This window comes from Lathamus discolor, chromosome Z (genome assembly GCF_037157495.1).
Source record: "Lathamus discolor isolate bLatDis1 chromosome Z, bLatDis1.hap1, whole genome shotgun sequence".
In the NCBI taxonomy this organism is placed as follows: Eukaryota; Metazoa; Chordata; class Aves; order Psittaciformes; family Psittacidae; genus Lathamus; species Lathamus discolor.
In genome coordinates, this window is record NC_088909.1 from 21,060,755 (window position 1) to 21,078,510 (window position 17,756).

Genomic DNA, 17,756 nt, shown 5'->3' on the forward strand with positions numbered 1-17,756 from the left:
CATTTATCGTTGCTTTAATACTGAGTTGCATGCTTAATTAAATGTATGCACTTTTGTAGTGAAAGCCTACTTTGGAGCTATTCTGCATAGTCAGTCAGTGAATTTGGTCACTTACTCAATCTGAAAGACTTCCTCAACCCATGATGACAATTTATATGTGGCGCTGCCAAGTAGCAGGGTCTCTATGTCCCTTCTGATATCCTGACCTGTGACTTCTATTGTTTAAAATGAAAGTGCACAGCTATAGCAGGTTCCAGTAAATGAAGTCCTGGAGGACACTGGATGTTAAAGAGATACCTGAGTAAGAAGGAGTGTTTATTTAGCTTCCTACAGATTTCTGTGCCATGGTGCTGGACAGCTGTGTTAAAAATAATGCATTTTGCACTTAGCTGTTTTCCTCCTCATCCAAGAGGAGTAAAATTCATTAGAGTAGGAGCCTGGCATTTGAGGCACCAGGTTATTGTCCTCTGCTCAGTTGTCAATTGATGGTATGAACAAGGTCATGAAGCACATGAAGCAGTTCTGTGCTTCTTGCATTAACACAACTCTGTGTGGAAGACTTTATTGAGATCTGTGGCTGTCAAAGTCTTCTGCAGAGGCTGATGCGGGTACAGACATAGGGCTGTAGGTAACGTATAGTACAACTGTGTGGATGAAAGTGGGGATCATGGTTTGCAACTGTTCGTTGTGTAACAGAACCATTGGGAACAATATCTTTTACTCTGCTGGTTCAAGGCACTTTTCATTTCAGTCTATTTACCTTTTGTCTTTATTTTTCTTGGTGTCTTTCTTCCCTTTTCCTGGGTATAATGTTTTCACATACAGATGTCTCCTCGCTCTGCCTGGCGACGTTGGTCCATACAAGCAATTAACGACTTCCCGGTACTGTGCGCTGTGCTAATACTGTCCTTGATATAACCCTGTCTTCTGCCCAAGGGCCCAAGAATAAAATGCCACCTGCCTGCCTTTGAGTAACCTGCACAGAAGTGGGGGACTTGCACTCCACACAGGGCCAAGGGCTTCAGTAAGAGTGTGTAAGTGGACAGGAGCAGACAGTTTGCCGGGTATGAATACTGACCTACAACACACCTATTTTACCTGGCCTAGCAGTCAGGAAAGGATGCCAAGGGGTAGTTTGAAATGTAAGAAAAAATTAAACTCTAAGTAACAGAGCTGCAGAGGAGCTTAATGATAATTATGTCTCATCATTCAACTGGTGAGACTGACATTGGAGCACCTCATTTCTGAAAAAGATGAAGCCTTGCTGGAGAGGGAGGATCACTTAAGAGCTGTGGAAGAAACAAACTGGTTGAGTTGCTGACAACGATCTGCCATAAAATGAGCTGCCTATTCTCAGTGCAGAGCATCATAAAGCTTTATTTCCCACAGCAATAAATAGAATTTCTCCTTAATTTGTGATCTCCTCCCAGCCCCAGGAATGGCACCACCCTGCATTCAGTGTGAGGGGTTGCACTTCCAACGACTTCTTCTGGCACCTGCCCCTCTGAGGCTGCTTTGGCAGTTGTTTTCCATTAGTCAGGTCCATGTGTCTCTCAAGCTTGAACATCATTCGTGTGAACATCTTGATGATAATCAGCGTTGCTCAAGCTGTGCTGTAAATATGGGTAATTACTATCTCATCATTCATCTGCCAAGCATAGGCAAAGCTTAGAAAACTCCATTTCAGTTTAAAGATTATCTCTTTAGGACCGCTTTTCACAATGTTTGTGTGAAACTCTGTTTTTCACAGCTGCTGTCCCTCATGCTATCCCTTCATAAGACAACAGGAAATAAAATTGAATTCCTGTAACACCTAATTTAACCTGGTATAATAGCATCAAGCCTTCCTAATTACAACAGCTCTAAGACTATAGTAGCAATTAATAGGTGAAAGACATAATTTACTTGAAGTAATTTACTTGACACCATCAAGGCTTTTGCAAAGAACTAATAAAGAAATGTGAGCAGCGAAGGCAAGTAATGAAGTTCTGTCTTGAATCAGGAACAGGCTGAAAGAAAGAAAACCAAGCAAGGGACATGCCAGCTTGTGGTGTGGTAAATTGCAGTGCACAAAGTGCCACCGGCTTGGAAGGGAGAGCAAGTAGTGATGTGATAAAGCTATAATTTTGGGTAGCATATACTTAAAAATTATATATGGATTAATACAAGCCTTGAAGGTTTAACTGTATTTATGGATAACCTTTGGAAGAGGCTAATCATGTTCTCTAAAGTGGATCACAGTGCCCAAGGTGAGGGGGCAAGCATGCACAGAGAGAGGTGTGGAGTATTTGTGCAGACCAGCTGCCCCCCCTTCTGGGGTAAGAGCTCAGCATTGCTCAGGATGCTCCGGGAAGCAAGAGACAAGTTTAGAAGAAGGAATAATTCCCCCTTCTGTCTAGGTAATGACTCCACTTCAGAAATGCCAGTGCTTCAGGGCAGGTGCCAGCTATTAATTAATGAAAGCTCTAAAGAAATATTCCTGCTGGGGGCACAGAAGTGCCTCTGATAGGTTGGTTGTTTTTGTTTTTTTACCCCCTTTGTGGAAGTTGCCTGGTACTGTGGGAGGTGCTGGAAACAGTAAATGTTGATTATTTTGAAAAGAAAAATCCAGGCAGTGCTGCATGACCTGCATGGAGGAGTTAATCTGTAGGCAGTAGTTCAGAATAAAGGAGCATAGCTTTTTGTAGGGAGGCAGCAATTTTTAAATCTTACTTTAAAAGAAAAAAATAATATTAGAAGCAGTTTGAACCTGACTTTGAGCAGGTTTACCTCTTCATTTTGTAAATGCCATATCGCAGCTTAGTCTTTGGCATCAAGTCTGTTCACTTCTGTCCACAGCCTTTCCCTGTGCTCTACTAACACCACTTTATACCACAAACCCTGAAATTTTGCATCTGCTTATGCAAATAGGCACTTTACATTTCATGATGCTGCTTACAGCACTGCCTCAGCAGGATCCAAAGACACACACACCCAACTGTTGGGCATCCTTTCCAAGCAGGCACGCAGCATTTCGGAACTACTTCTGCTGTGTACATAGTGATGATGGTGGTTGCTACGAAGCAGTTGGTGGCTTATTCTTGGGCTGTCTGTTTCTACATGTAACCCATTTACTGCCATTGTTATCACCTCGGGTTGCAGGAAATTACAGCCTTAGGTATGGTAGTGCAGATACAGGCTGGCTTTTTTAGTCATTACTCAGTGCTGTTCCCACTGTCACCTTCAACCCCATGATTGTCATAAATACTCTGGTTTCTTTCCTTCTGATGCTCTGAGGAACTGATGAGTCTTAATTTACTGTCACTGTAGCTATTTTCTTTCTGTTCTTCCTCTCCTTAAACTCTCAGGAGCAGCTGGGTAGATGCAATTCTGCTTGACATGGATTCTAGACTGCAGGAGGAGCTAGAAATGTCGGAGGCAGTGCAGAAAACCTGTATCTTTGACCTTCAGCTGTCATAGTTATGTTGGTGCATGCATGCTAATTTCTGCTTCAGCTCCAGCTGTTATGTTACCTGCTCCCCCTTGTGACCTGTACTCCAGCCCCTAGGAAGAGACCTGTTTTCTATCCTACCCTAATGCCCGTTGAGTCTTGGTGACACCTTTAAATAACACCATAGTGAGAGCTTCCCCAGGGAGAAGAGATGAAGCAGAAGGGAACGAGGAGACTTGTGGTGGACCTTGTCTAGACAAACCCAAGCTAGAGCCCTTCTTGCCTCTGGTAGCCCCTGTTAATAGTACTCAAATACTGCCTGGTGGAGAGCCACTCCTGTAATGAACACCAGCAATCATTTGGCTCAAAGTGGAGCTTCTGCTGTTAGTGGTGATGGTTCCCATACTTCTGTTCTTAGTTTTTTTCTAACATTTTGTTACTGTGGCTGAGACAAATGTGAATTGCAAAAGAACAGACATTTTCATGTGACTTTATATTTGGCTTTAGGATTTTCTTTTGTCACAGGGGCAGGAAGTAGTGGTTGTGGCAGTGTAATGCTGGCAGGACATACTGGCCATCAACTATCTCTACTCCAGGAGTTCCACCGGTAAAGAATTAGGGCATCCCTTTTTGCCAGTAAATAGGCAGTGCTTAGAGGAAGAAAACAGGATAATTTTGTTGTGAGTCCAAGTTCTCAGGGGATTCTGGTACATGTAGTGTCTTCATTTGTCTGATGATATGCTAAAAGCAAGAAGTGGAAACCATTCATGGGGTCTCTTTTCCATTGTCATCCTCATTTGTTGTCATTCTCCTCAAAACAACAACAGCAAAAAAGTGACTGAATTACTTGTGGAAAGTGGTATGTGTTGTCCATGTTTCTAGCCTTTGAAATGCCTGTTAGGAGGCTTCTTCAGTCTGCTCTTGCAGAGGGCAGGAGCAGGTTGAATCTGTTCCTGAGGATGGGACAGAGAACCTGCCTCAGTCAGAGGGAATCCTCCATAGTCTGCAAGTCCTGGGGGCAGCTGGCTTATGGATGGTCAGGAGGTGGCAAGTTGCTCTCCAAATTCCTGCCAAGCTTTAGAAGACCCCTGGTGATAGACCTGCAGAATGTGGTTGTGCATCTGCAAGCCTGGGTCCAACTACCTGCTCAAACACAGCAGAAACAACAGCTTTGGTTGTGAGGAGCCTGGTAGCCCTTCCAGGACAGTGGCTGAGCACTGCATGTCCCTGCTGGGGTTCCCAAGCTTTGCGCAAGTAGTGGTTTTGGCAGCATCAGGAGCTCCTCACTGAAGCTAGCAGACAGCATTTAGTTGTCCTGACAAGGAATGAGGTACAGGTGCCACTGTTATTTGGGAACCTTGTTGTAATACATCCGACATTCTTCAGCATGGGGAGGGTAGCTACATTTTCAGGTATTACCAAAAAAGGTATAGTCTTCCTGATGAGAAGAGAGTCAGAGGTAAATCAAACTGCCTTCACTAGGAACTGATGGATTCCAGAGAGGTTGATTTCCCACCTGACCACATTCTGTCCACTTTCTACTGCATAGCACTTCTCAGAGTGATGTAGCAGATAAATACTGCAGGCAAACTCTGCTTGAATGGATTAGGACTTGAGGGGACATGGTGGAGATCAGAATCGTACCCTAGTCAGTCTCCTAGCTCTGAATGCTGACAGCCCTGTTTCCACCACCATTTGGCACCTCTGAATATTAGGCAGCATGCACACTCTGCTTCTCTTTCCTCTGAGGAGCAGTGGAAGATCAGGGGAACTGGTGATGCTCTCGCATGGGCAACCCTGGCAAAATCCTCCTCTACCTCTTGAGGTCTGAAATGCCTCCTTCGCTTACTGTCAAGCCTGTGCTTGAGCCTCTGAGCCTCAGTCACCCACTGTCCAGAGTGGCTTCAGGAGCATGTCCGTTTCGCTTCTTGTGATGTGCTAGTAGCATGTGCACTCAGCACAGCAAGACATCCTCAGCACATTGGCTTGAGCTTGGGCCAGGCAGGCAGTGAAGGAGGAATTAATTTCTTAAGATCTAATGAAGTGTTCTTCTCTAATGAGCTTAAGGGCATTTTGTGACTGTGATGAGCCTGCTCAGGTTCTCACAGGACTATGTATGATGGTAGTTTGGTACCCAGCCATCCCAGACCTGGCCTAATATCCACAGTAGAGGTGACCCAATTGGAGGTCCAAGTCCTGCCCTTCCTGTAGACTAGTCTGCTCTTTAGGAGCATGGATGTGTTGTCTTGCAGAGCTATCACCACAGGGCTGGTTTGCTGGCCCCATCAAAGGAGGTGTTTGCTTCAGACAGGGATGTAGGAAGCCCCACAAGTGTCTTAGAATACCCTGCGTAACTTGGCATGACCAGGGTACTTCCACGTAGGAGCATCGGCTCTGTGTGTCAGTGAGGGAACAAGCCATAGGGGAGCAGCACTGCAAAGCATTCTTTGTTGCTCTGGGAAATGCTGCATAGCAGCCAGTAGAGCTCCAGTGCCTTCTGCCTGTTGTGCTGCCGCTCATCCTCTCATCCCTTCTCCTCCTCACCCTGCTAGAGCGAGGAGCTGGAAGAGCTCAGGATACTAGGCAAATATTCTATGGTGTTTCGTACAGCCAAGGTAGCTTTATGCAGCTTGGCATTAATGTGATCTCTGTGTCTGTTACAGAGAGTATCTGGGGATCTTGGCTTCTTGGTTTTGTTCCCTTGTGTTGATTCCTCTTCTCCCTTCTCCCCACCACCTTATGTCCTGAGCCAGCTGTAAGTAGCTGTGAGCATGGTAGCTAGGAAAACTTGGGTCCTGCTTTATCATCTGCCAGTTGCTTTTCTGAAGCTGTTGATAAAGCAGGAGGTGGGACCCCTACTGTGTGAAGCTAAACAGAGGTTTGCTCAAACACTGAAAGAACAGACCAAAACAGACTCTGGAGATGGCAGTTTGCCTTGAAGCTAAGGGCAAGCGAAAGCTGCCTCCACACATCTCTGTGCTGATGTTGGCTGAAGTCAGCAGCGGTCTGTGTGCAGAGGGTTTGCAGACCAGACCTCTAATGAGAATGACAATTGAGCCATCCTCCTGCCAAACCTGCCCAGGTTTGATTGGCATCCTGAGGCCGATTTGTTCTCTTATTGGCTTTCACAAAATACTTTTTGAGTGAGTTTGACCTTGAGCTTGCTGCCTTGACCCGTTTTTCACTTCTACAGATGGAGATGCTTGTTCTCCTGGGCATGTCATGGATGTTTTCCAGGGTAACAAAGAGCCTTCTGAAAGGCAGGTTTGGGTGCTGCTTGCATTATTCCTGACCCTAGTGCTTTTTTCCCTGGCCCAAGAAGCCTGCTGTCCTCCTCCCCAGTAACACGTTGCAATTTGTTATGCAGAAATCAAGGAGGTGGAAAAGCAAACGAGAGGGGACAGATGCCAACAACCGACCCATTAAAGCTGCCGGGAAAGTTATTATCCAAGATATTTCCTGCTTGCTGCCTGTCCACAAGCTGCTGGGAGAGCTCTACATGTGAGTATGTATGGGCTGGCATCCTTTCCCAAATCAAAGCAGCTGGTTTTGGCTGTGCTATACTCCTGATATCAGACAGCCCTGATCTTTGAGTGCTTCTGTACATTCTTCCTCTGTTCTTGCCTTGCTGCTTTATCATGGTATCCCTCTGCCTGTGAGAGGGGACTTGTCTCTTATAAATGTGAAAAGTGTGATGAAATTTGTGCTGGGGTGTTGTATACAGAGTTTGAACTGGTACTCCAGCACCATCATTGCAGGTCTTACAGGTTTGCAGCTTGAGAGAAGTTATCAATACAAATTCCTTTTCAAATCTCATGTTAGACTCCACACTTAAATGCACAAGCTTAAAAATCGCAATAAATGCACATTTTCGTATTGTAAACCTGTTAATATCTCATAAAACCTTTTCATTTCAGAAGTATTTGGAATGCCCTATTCACTTGGAGACTTGGTTGTACATGCCAGTGTCTGTACAGCAAATTTTTTTGCTTTAATGGAAAAGGCGGAGAAGTTCTGTGATTTCTGGTTGTTTGGTCAGGGTTTTTTGAAGGACAAGAGGCTTCTTTTTCCAAACTCTCTATTTCAGATAGTTACAAAATCTCTGTTCCTGTTTCTTTTTCCTTAGCTTTGGTAATACTGCCTCATCCTTAACAGAATTTCCAATTTATGGACATTCAGAGAAGAAGCAGGTGTCCCTTCTCAGAGGAGACAGAAGGGTATGGGAAGAGAGAGAAAATAAAAATATCCCTTGTCAGTTTTTTTTTTCTGTATTATTAAAAAAAAGTGTCCTTTAAAAAAAACTGTTGGACCTTTCCACTCTGGATATCTCATGCGTGAACATCCTGACCTTTTTCCATTTGCTGTGAGATCTTAAACAGTAAAAGTGCCACATGTCTTGGGAAGAATTCTGATGATAAGCAGGAAAGCCCACATGGGTTTCCTCAGGCCACCTTGCCAACCTCTCAGAGACTCCCCAGTGAATGTGTTATCCTGCTGCAGAGCAGGCTGAAGACTAGCCTGCTTCTCCTCAGCATGCCACTGTCTCAGTCCAGGTCAGTCAGAGCAGACCAATTGACTGAATGGGCACAGGAGCACATAACTGATGGCACCAGCTTCTAGGGACAAGAATGAATCTTGGCTTAGGGATATTCTGGTACAAGTTTGGTCTGGTATCTCCTTGGAGATGGTGCTTCTTAGGATCAGTCACAGCTAGTTTGGAAGCTGGAGTTGATGTGCAGTGTGTTAGTGAAGATGAACAGTGGGAGAAGGATGGCAGTGATCCCTGAATAAGAGAAGAAAGCGATGGGATCCTGGCTATGCTAGCAGGTTTGTATTGATCATGAAATTCTGAGCTACTCACTGCTGTCAGTACTGCTTTTCCCCCATCCCTCCCCACCTTTATAGGTAATGTGGGTTTTACCATGGGTTTTTCTTTTTACTTTTACCTTCATAGGTAACTGAGCTCTCTCTTTTTAGACTAAATGTGAATAATATCCAGGAGACTTGCCAGAAGAATGCTGCCTCAGCCTTGGCTGTGGGACGGAGGGACCTCGTACAGGTATGACATTGAATCAGAGCTCTTCCTCAGCACGCTGTGCTACCTCCAGATGGCTTGTGCTCTCACCTTGATACCCAAACAGCCACCTGGGTTGAGCAGTTGTTCCAGGGAATTTCCAATTTGTGAACCAAGGTCTGTGGAGCAGCCACAGACGTGGTCTCTATCTCACTGACTCTTGGCATCTATAGATTCCTTCTCAGGGCTGCAAGCAGATTGTTTTATGCCCTTTGTCAAACTGAGTGAAGCACATTTTTCAGGGAATTCCTGCAGGCAAAGCTAGGAATGCAGCCTGCTTTTGAGTCAGTGAATGGAGTAACTGTGCACAGAGTTGCCGAGCTGCTGTCAGCATTTTGATGAGTGATTTTTTTTTTCTTCTCTCTTATGCATAATGGTTCCCGTTGTTTAGTATTCATCTGCGTTGGCACTGGGTGATAACTGCAACCTGCTTCTCCACGGGATTCTGAACCCAGGAACCCAGGCCCAAAATGGGGCTGGCTACGTGCCTGCAGCTAATAATAGGAGAAAAATTATGGTTGCAGCACATCTTTTGCTGTATTAGTCCATTGCAACAGGCAGAACATTTGACAGGAGCGTCTGAAAGATACAGGAGCTGGCACTGCCAGAGGAGCTGTGCTCTACTCCTGAGCATTTGGCTTTTTCTACACCTGGGCAGGGAACGTGCATAGGCTTACCTCATCTAAGCAGAAGCAAACTCAAGCTGTTGTCTTGCTTCTTGGTGGGTTCTCCTGGAGCAGGAGAAAGGAGGTAGGTCTAGGTCCTTTTTGTCAATGCTTCATCTTGCCCTCTCGTTTGCCCACATAGGACCAGAGCTTGGGTGGAGTAACTTCTGCAAGCTTCCTCTGAGATACCTCAGTTTCTTGCTTGTTTTTCCCTGTCCTGTGTAACTCCACTCTGTGTTGCAGCTTGCCCCATTCCTAGCAGGTAGGGATGTTTGGGTTGCAGGTTACATGTAAGATGTGCTCTATAGCAGTGTAGGAAGTGGCATTCTTACCAATTCCCTTTCTTTGCTCTCTTGTACTCAGCCCCATCTTTGGTTTTAGTTTCTCTCCTGTTTCTGGTTTCCCAGTGAGCAGCTGGGGGACTGCTGCTCCTGGCTGTTCTTCCTGTTTGGAGCATGTGGGTTTTCTTTACTTTTCCATGTTACCGGCTCTGATTTCTTCTGTCTTTCCAGCACAATTTTCTTTTCCTGTCCTCTTTTTCATGCCAAACTAGGAGCTGTGCTTTTCCTTGGAATGTTCTAATTGCCCCAATTTAAAAGGCACAACAGACAAAACCAGTCCTAGAGCAGCAGTATAGAGGCTGAAAAGATCAACCGTTTTCGGAGTGGAGTGTGTAAATGAATGAGAGATATCATGTGAAATAGCTAAACTATTGGAGTAGAAATGGCAAATGTGTACTGACAGCACTGGGCTGCGCCGGGAGAACAGAGATGGTCAGTAACACAACTAATCAAAAGATACTGGTGAATCACTGCATGAAAAACAATCTTTCAGCCACCAGACATCTCTGAAGCCAAGAACAGTACCAAAACTAAAACTAAACCCTTTTGAGGTTTGTTACTATAAAATGCACTAATAGGTCTGTTAAGCCACCCAGAGTGTTATACTGTTCTTCAAGGTTTAACTCAAACCTAAAGCAAGTGGAACAGGGAGAGCTTTGTGTTTGTGTTATTATGTATATTATTTGTGATATAGAGGCTGAAACTGCTCCCAGCTGCTAGGAAAAAAAAACCCAAGGTCCATTATTATCTGTCTGTGAGGGAATTTGTACACACCTATGCCCTGGGAGTACGGTTGTTCCTAATTGTAGCTTTGATGCTTTTCCTTCCTGTCTGCCAGGTTTGGTCACTGGCCATGGTAGCCACTGATCTCTGTCTTGGACCAAAGTCTGACCCAGATTTGGAGATACCTTGGGCACAACATCCATTTGGACGTCAATTACTGGAGTCCCTGTAGGTGTCTGAATGCCGGGGAGGGGTTGGGGCATGGTTGCTGAAGCAAAGCCCTCCATAACTATGTACCTGGTGGTAAGGTGTCATTTCAGATTTGGAGTAGTGTAGTGTCACAGCATGTATATTCGCTTCTAAAGCCTGATGCTGGTCAGTGAGAAAATGAACATGAGCCGGCTGCAGTGTGCGCTCGCAGCCCAGAAAGCCAACCGTATCCTGGGCTGCATCAAAAGGAGCAAGACCAGCAGGTCGAAGGAGGTGATCCTGCCCCTCTACTCTGCTCTTGTGTGACCTCGCCTGGAGTATTGTGTGCAGTTCTGGTGTCCTCAACATAAAAAGGACATGGAACTGCTGGAACAAGTCCAGAGGAGGGCCACGAGGATGATCAGGGGACTGGAGCACCTCCCGTATGAAGACAGGCTGAGGAAGTTGGGGCTGTTCAGCCTGGAGAAGAGAAGGCTGCATGGGGACCTCATAGCAGCCTTCCAGTATCTGAAGGAGGCCTATAGGGATGCTGGGGAGGGACTCTTTGTCAGGGACTGTAGTGACAGGACAAGGGGCAATGGGTTAAAACTTAAACAGGGGAAGTTTAGATTGGATCTAAGGAGGAAATTCTTTCCTGTTAGGGTGGTGAGACACTGGAATCGGTTGCCCAGGGAGGTTGTGAGTGCTCCATCCCTGGCAGTGTTCAAGGTCAGGTTGGATGAAGCCTTGTGTGGGATGGTTTAGTGTGAGGTGTCCCTGGCCATGGCAGGGGGGTTGGAACTAGATGATCTTGAGGTCCCTTCCAACCTTAACTATTCTATGATTCTATGTACATCAAGAAGAGAAGCTGCAAGTGTGTTTATGACATACAGGAGGCAGCATTTGGCCTCCCATCTAGCACCCAGGTCGTCTTTGGCTGACACTGATCAATAGGCCAGGTGCAGCTGTCTCTCTGCTTTCTATCATTTACACAATGCCTGACTTAGGGATTTTGGTTTTCTGCTCCCCACCTAAATGAGGGTGTTGGTGCAGCTGCTTTTTCCACCTTCAGATTCGCTGTTGCCATATAAACATGATGGAAACCATTCCACTGGTCTCAAAGCCAAGTATTAGCTGCAGGTGTCTTTCTGCCATTGAATCTCTTCAGGAGAGGACATAACTAGTAGTTGACATTATCTCAGTATACCCTAATTGGAGGCACAGGATTTGTGAGGTGTACTTTGGCATTACTGTTGCTTGACCTAGCTTGCTCGTGCTATGTGGCAGTGGTGGGAGGGAAGTTCAGTCTTCATAGCAAACCAGAAACTTCACAGCCACCCAGAAAAGCTGTGGTCCACAAGGCAAAACAGATTTTCTCAGAAAGACATTGTAGCTGGGGGTGAGTCTAATGGCTTCAGCTTTTAAAATCAGTTGTGTGGATGTTGTTCCTGAAGCTGCACAAACTTGGGATAATCAGGGCATGAGTATTGCTGTATTCCCAGAGCTCCCATCTTTCTCTGGCCTGTGAGTGTGCTCGGGAGGAGGACTGGCTCCTCAATGACAGAATGGAAAGAACAACCGAGTCCTTCAGAGCATACATGCCTCCTCTGGTCAGTAATGTGTCCCAGATTGGTTTAGGCAAGAGGCTCAGAATTAGTTGCCCTGCAGTCTGAATGTTTTTGCCACTGAATTCTGCCCAGTGCCATGCTGTCTGTCCTTTTCATTTCACAGGCTGGCTCATTACTCTCAGCTCCACGATGTGCAGACTCTGGCCATGCTCTGCAGCGTTTTTGAAGCCCAATCCAGGCTACAGGGGTGCCCAAACTCTGGCCCCTTTCCTCCTCGTGCCTCCAACCTGACCTCCCACAGCCGATATGTATGATTGCCAGTTCTTCCCCATTTGTCTCGACTATCTGTGAACATCGCTCATAGAGGTAACATGATTTCCTCTCCTTTCCTCTCAACAGCCCAGCTTTACTTCCTCTGGTTCGTGTTCCAGCATGTCAGATCCTGGACTTGGCACTGGAGGCTGGAGCATAGGTATGAAGACACGGGTAGGAGATAGCAGGACCTACCTACCTTCTGGCCTGGATTTTAGATGGCTTCTGCTCCTTCCTTCCTGTGGGGGAAGAAAGGTTGTGATTGTAAATGTACTCTGCTAGAGTATATTTCCAGAGTTTGGCCCACGTGATGGGACTCCGTGTTTGGAAGTGAGCAGGGCTTGCAGTAACCATGTCAGTGCTCGTGCAGTCCTGACCCTTCTGACCTCTGTAGCATGCTGTGCCACTAGGCTTTGGAGGAAATGCTGCAAACACCTTAGACATATCCAGCTAGGCCTTTGGATCTCAGGTTAACCAAGAGCCAAGAGCTCCCACTGCTAATTTTTCCAGTGGGAGCCAAGTAAAGAGACAGACCAGTTTGTACTGTTTTGCTTCCAGCGTAGCTATAGCAAGCAGTTGGGGTGACTGCCTCGACTTGGCCTGTTTTCCATGCCAACTCCTCCTGGTATTATTCTTGGCCTACACGTGCCTGGACATTATTCCCAGGATTAGCTGCTCCATTACCTTCCCAGGGATTGAGATAGGGCTGACTGCCATGCAGTTCCCTGAGTCCTTCTCCTTGTCTTTGAAGACAGCAGTGACATTTTCTTTCTTCAGTCCTCAGGCACTTCTTCCAGTCACCACAATCATTCAGCGATTATCAAGAGTGGCCTCGCAATGTCATCAGCCAGCTAATTCCACAGGGTTCAGGGGGGAGCAAAAGGAGTGCTGTACTTTCTTCTGTCACTGGAAAAACAGCAGCAGTTGGGAAGGCTGTGGTTATCTCCTGTTTTTGGTGCCATGAAATACCCACAGGCCTAATGAGGTTTTCTGCTGAGCTGCAAAGGTGTCAAAGACAAATCATTCTTAAGGGCTTCCGTGTCAGAGTTGAAGCTGTTGGCTAATTCCTTGTGATACACACGGCCTGGGGCAGCATCAACATTGTTAGCACCAAAGCTGTAACTTTTCAGGGCAATATCAGGGCATCTGTGACATGGGGAAGAGCAGAGAATGGTGCTTAGTGTAGCTGTTGATGTCTTGTAGCCATTATTAATAGTCTTCTCCCTGTCCCAAGGGCAATACCTCCCATAGAGAGGTCCCTTTACGTAACTGCAGCCCTTGTGATGAGAGTCCTTCCTCTCTAGGAAAGAGAGAGGGAGGACTCTCCTGTCTCCTTCCAAGTCTGCCAGGCATAATATTCCCAAGCAAACTGGATGGGATTGAATGCCTGATTACTTGCTGTCTAAAGCAGAAAAAAGCAAAAGGGATTCCTCCATGTTAGATTTCTTTGCCTGATGATCCCTGTTCTCATCCTGTCACCCAAAGAGTAATTTGTCCTTGCTCATGGCATGGGGGTTGGAACTAGATGATCTTTAAGGTCCCTTTCAATCCAAACCAGTCTACGATTCTAAGTGCAGTAGAAACACTTGGCAAATAGAGGTGATCACTTAGTTTTCTAAGGTAGTGGTCTTCCATGTTTCCTTCCCCGCCTTGGTTTTGATGAGGTTATGCTCATGAGCACTGTGGTTTCTGAGGTGTGCTCACAGCCTTTTGATGCTTGCAGCAAACAAAGACACAGAGCAGGCCTCCACTCCCTGGTGTGAGTCTTCTCCGGATGACTTCCGCTATGGAAACCTAACGTATCCCGATCATCGGGAGCGTGAGAAAGACCAGCATGAGAAGAACAAAAGGTAGGTTATAGGGTGTCTTGCGGGCACTCAGGGGTGTGTTACTCTGCAGCCAAGTCAGCTAAAACATTATAGCCAGGTCTCTGTTGGTGCTGTGAAGTACCACACCTGCTCCTGGATCTTTTCATTTGGAGAAGCTTCATACTGCAGATCAACTCTGCTTGGATGGCATATGATACAAGTGGCTATGGTGGGGGCCCCTGTGGGCAGTGCACCCACTGAATCCACACCCTTCAGTGTAGAAGTGAAGGCCAGACACGTTAGCTTTCAGCCAGGTTGTCAGCAGCACATGGGAAGTAATCTGCTCTCCTAGCAGTGTTACCTGGTTGTATAGACATCACTGGGAAAAGGTTTGCAGCCACTGGGTGGATGACAGCCCTGTTTATTCCTCTAGGCTCCTGGATCCTGCGAACACTCAGCAATTTGATGACTTTAAGAAGTGCTATGGAGAAATCCTTTACCGCTGGGGCCTGCGAGAGAAGAGGGCTGAGGTTCTCAAGTTTGTCTCTTGTCCTCCCGATCCCCACAAAGGAATTGGTGAGTGCCTCCTTCAGTCTGCTTCAGCTGCCAAGCAGAGTCACAGTTTTGCCTCGGGAGCTTAGGAACACAGGGTCAGTAGGTGGGATGCAAAGTTTCCATTGTGCTGCCCAGAGGTTAGCTCTGCTGAGAGATGGTGTTTGCTGCTTCTCAGCTCTGCTTGGAGATGAGGCTTGCAGATGTTGGTTCAAGGACTTGTTTTTGGTTCAAGGGCTTTGTAGACAGTAATATCTCTCCAGCAAAGCTGGAAAAGTACACACTGTTATGCTAGTGATGTTCAGCTGTTTATGCTGATGGCCATTCTTTATTCCCTCTGAAGAAGAGCCCAGACATGCGTTGTCGTAATTTCTGAATCTGGGCTGATGTGTTCTTCTAGTGCCTTACTGGAAGATCTCTAACTGTGGGTGAGCCAGCCAATAGGCAAATAGAACTTTCATTTCAAAATTTTTCCAGTAGTGTAGGTGCTCAGAACTGCTGCTTAAGGGCAGCTGCCAAAATGCCTTCTTCCTGGGCCTCTGGGAAAAGGTGCACCTAACCTGGGAGGAGAGATGGAGGAGAGATGCCAGGGAATTAGTGGCTGTCTCACCTTGGCACCTGGAACTCCCCCTGGGGAGTAACTGGAGGGAAAATTTGTGAGTTTGACCACTCCATTGCCCCTCCATGGCTGACAGCCATGGCACTGATACCAGACTGAAATTGCTAACAGATATGTGGCTGCCCCATCCCTGGCAGTGTTCAAGGCCAGGCTGGATGGGGCTTGGAGCAACCTGCTCTAGTGCAAGGTATCCCCACCCGTGCAGGGGGTTGGAACTGGGTGAGCTTTAGGGTCCTTTCCAGTCGAAACCATTCCATGATTCTGTACCGTTCTCCCACTGTGGGGGAGGTTTGAGGCCAGTCTCTTGGGAAGCAAGTCTGGGGGCCTCCTCTGTTGAACGGGGGGCGGTGTGCAGGGCTGCCAGCACTAACTCTCCGTTTGTTCCCTGCTGCCAGAGTTCGGCGTGTACTGCAGCCACTGCCGCAGCGAGGTGCGCGGTACCCAGTGCGCCATCTGCAAGGGCTTCACCTTCCAGTGCGCTATCTGTCATGTGGCGGTGCGAGGCTCCTCCAATTTCTGCCTGACGTGCGGACATGGGGGCCACACCAGCCATATGATGGAGTGGTTTCGCACACAGGAGGTGTGCCCTACGGGCTGTGGGTGCCACTGCCTGCTCGAAAGCACCTTCTGAGCAGGGCTGACATCCCATGAGCTGCACTTACTCCTTTAATTCCCAAATGATGGTGAACCAGCTCTGCTCCACAGCATGTCCGGAGGAGATGCCACAGGGAGCTGAAGCAGGATGTCCTGGTGATGCACTACAGTGATGTATACAAGTGCTTCCAATATTCCTACACTTGTTGCTTTCAGACTGATTTGACCAAATTCCCTGTGTCCATTGCTGGCAATAGATGCCAGTCCAAAAAAATTTGCTCCCTTTTGCAACAGGGTGTATGCATATTTGCTAGTCTTCATGGGGATGAGATGTTAAAAAGCTTCTTTGAAAAGGGCTCTCATGGCAGAGCCAAACTTTCTTCAGCTGCATAGTGTCTTTACAGGGACTCCTAGGGAGCCAAGTGGTTAAAGCAAAAATAATTCACAAGCAACAGTGAGCTCCAAAAGCGAACTGTGAACCGGGCTTAGAGAGCAAACAGTCCATAAGACTGCTCAGAGTCGCTTTAGGAAGCAGCAAGGTGGGTTTTTTTGAATGGCTGTTTACATTTATTAGATAATCCCATAAAGCAAGAGTAAAATCCTGGAAAGTGACATTTTTTAGGATTGCTTCCTAAATAGCTTCCCCATCATGGATCTATACCTGTGGCTGGTGTGTAAAGCCCCACCGTGTGCCCAGGGTCACTGGGATTAGTTCTTTCTTCCAGCAGTTTTAGTCCTGTTACTCTTGAAGTATCTCCATCTGCTGCTCTGACCTGGTGATATAATGCACTTTAATTTGCCTGTCCCTGCCTTGTCAGTGCTGCTGCCTTTTGAGCCTGGGATTTATGCAGCATTTCCATGGGGGGTGGCACCTGAGATGGTTTTGAAAAGCCTTTGCTTCCCTACTGAGCTTGCTCCATGCAACTCCTTTTGACTGTTTTCTCCATGCTATATGAGGAAAATCTGTGAATAAGTTGAGGTTTGCTGACAGTGTGCTTGAGTGGAAAGGCTTCTGAGATGGGGAGCAATTTTGAGGGGAAAAGGGGTTTTGGAAGGGTGGTGGGATTCATGGAGGCAAAAGATTTGTGCCTTTTCTCCCTGTGGAGCTTCAATAGCAGAATGTACTGGATTGATCTGTCTGTTTGGGGCTGTGCCCCTAGGCACTCCCATCCCAGGGATGCTGCTATGCGGTTGTGTGCATGCCCTGTGCACCCCGAGCTCCCCTGAGTAGGCTTCAGCCTGAGCTTTGGCTTTGGGCAAATGCGTGGTAAGGGATGAAACTGCTGGAGTTACCACCATGCCATGCCAGCACTGATCCCAGTTTCCTGTGCTTGCCTGTTGCACAGGGCCACGTGCCGTGCCTGCTCCCAGCCTTTGTGCCAGCTTTGCTGTGGAATAAACAGATGGGTGTATCTGAAAACATTAAACCATTAAAGATATTTTTTTAAGTGCTCTTCTGGTAAACTTGGTGTTGCTGTGCTGGTTCTCCCTCCGTGGGGAGCCCTCTGCAGCTCTCCCTCCCAGTGTGGCAGTCACTGCTGCACCCATAGCCCTCTCCCTGCACCCCAAACTGGGATCCTGCTCTGAATACCCACACACAGCAACCGCAGAGGGCTGCAGTAGCTGTGGGGCTCACTGCCTGCTGCTGGGACCCCCAGACTGACTTGCACAGTGGGATAATGTGATTGTGCCTGGTAGCTGCCCATGGGTTGTGATGCACCTCTTGGGAAAACAGTGAGTGGAGACCTCATAGCAGCCTTTCAGTATCTTAAGGGGCTTACAAGGATGCTGGGGAGGGACTCATCATCAGGGACTGTAGCAAGAGGACAAGGGGTGATGGGTTTAAACTGAAACAGCAGAAGTTCAGGTTAGATGGAAGGT

The 17,756-nt window shown here is 47.0% G+C and overlaps 1 protein-coding gene across 2 annotated transcripts in view; it reads left to right on the top strand.

The window, feature by feature from the left end:
* Positions 1-17,327, top strand: part of WDR59 (WD repeat domain 59) — a 51,260-nt gene extending 33,933 nt beyond the window's left edge. For both annotated transcript variants that reach the window (XM_065663688.1, XM_065663689.1), the window contains 8 exons: positions 6,798-6,931; positions 8,408-8,489; positions 10,349-10,461; positions 12,154-12,298; positions 12,390-12,462; positions 14,026-14,152; positions 14,544-14,686; positions 15,677-17,327. In XM_065663688.1, the coding sequence (XP_065519760.1) occupies positions 6,798-6,931; positions 8,408-8,489; positions 10,349-10,461; positions 12,154-12,298; positions 12,390-12,462; positions 14,026-14,152; positions 14,544-14,686; positions 15,677-15,912 (1,053 nt within the window). In that variant the 3' untranslated portion in view covers positions 15,913-17,327. The remainder of the gene's footprint in view (positions 1-6,797; positions 6,932-8,407; positions 8,490-10,348; positions 10,462-12,153; positions 12,299-12,389; positions 12,463-14,025; positions 14,153-14,543; positions 14,687-15,676) is intronic.
* The last annotated feature ends 429 nt before the right edge of the window (positions 17,328-17,756 follow it).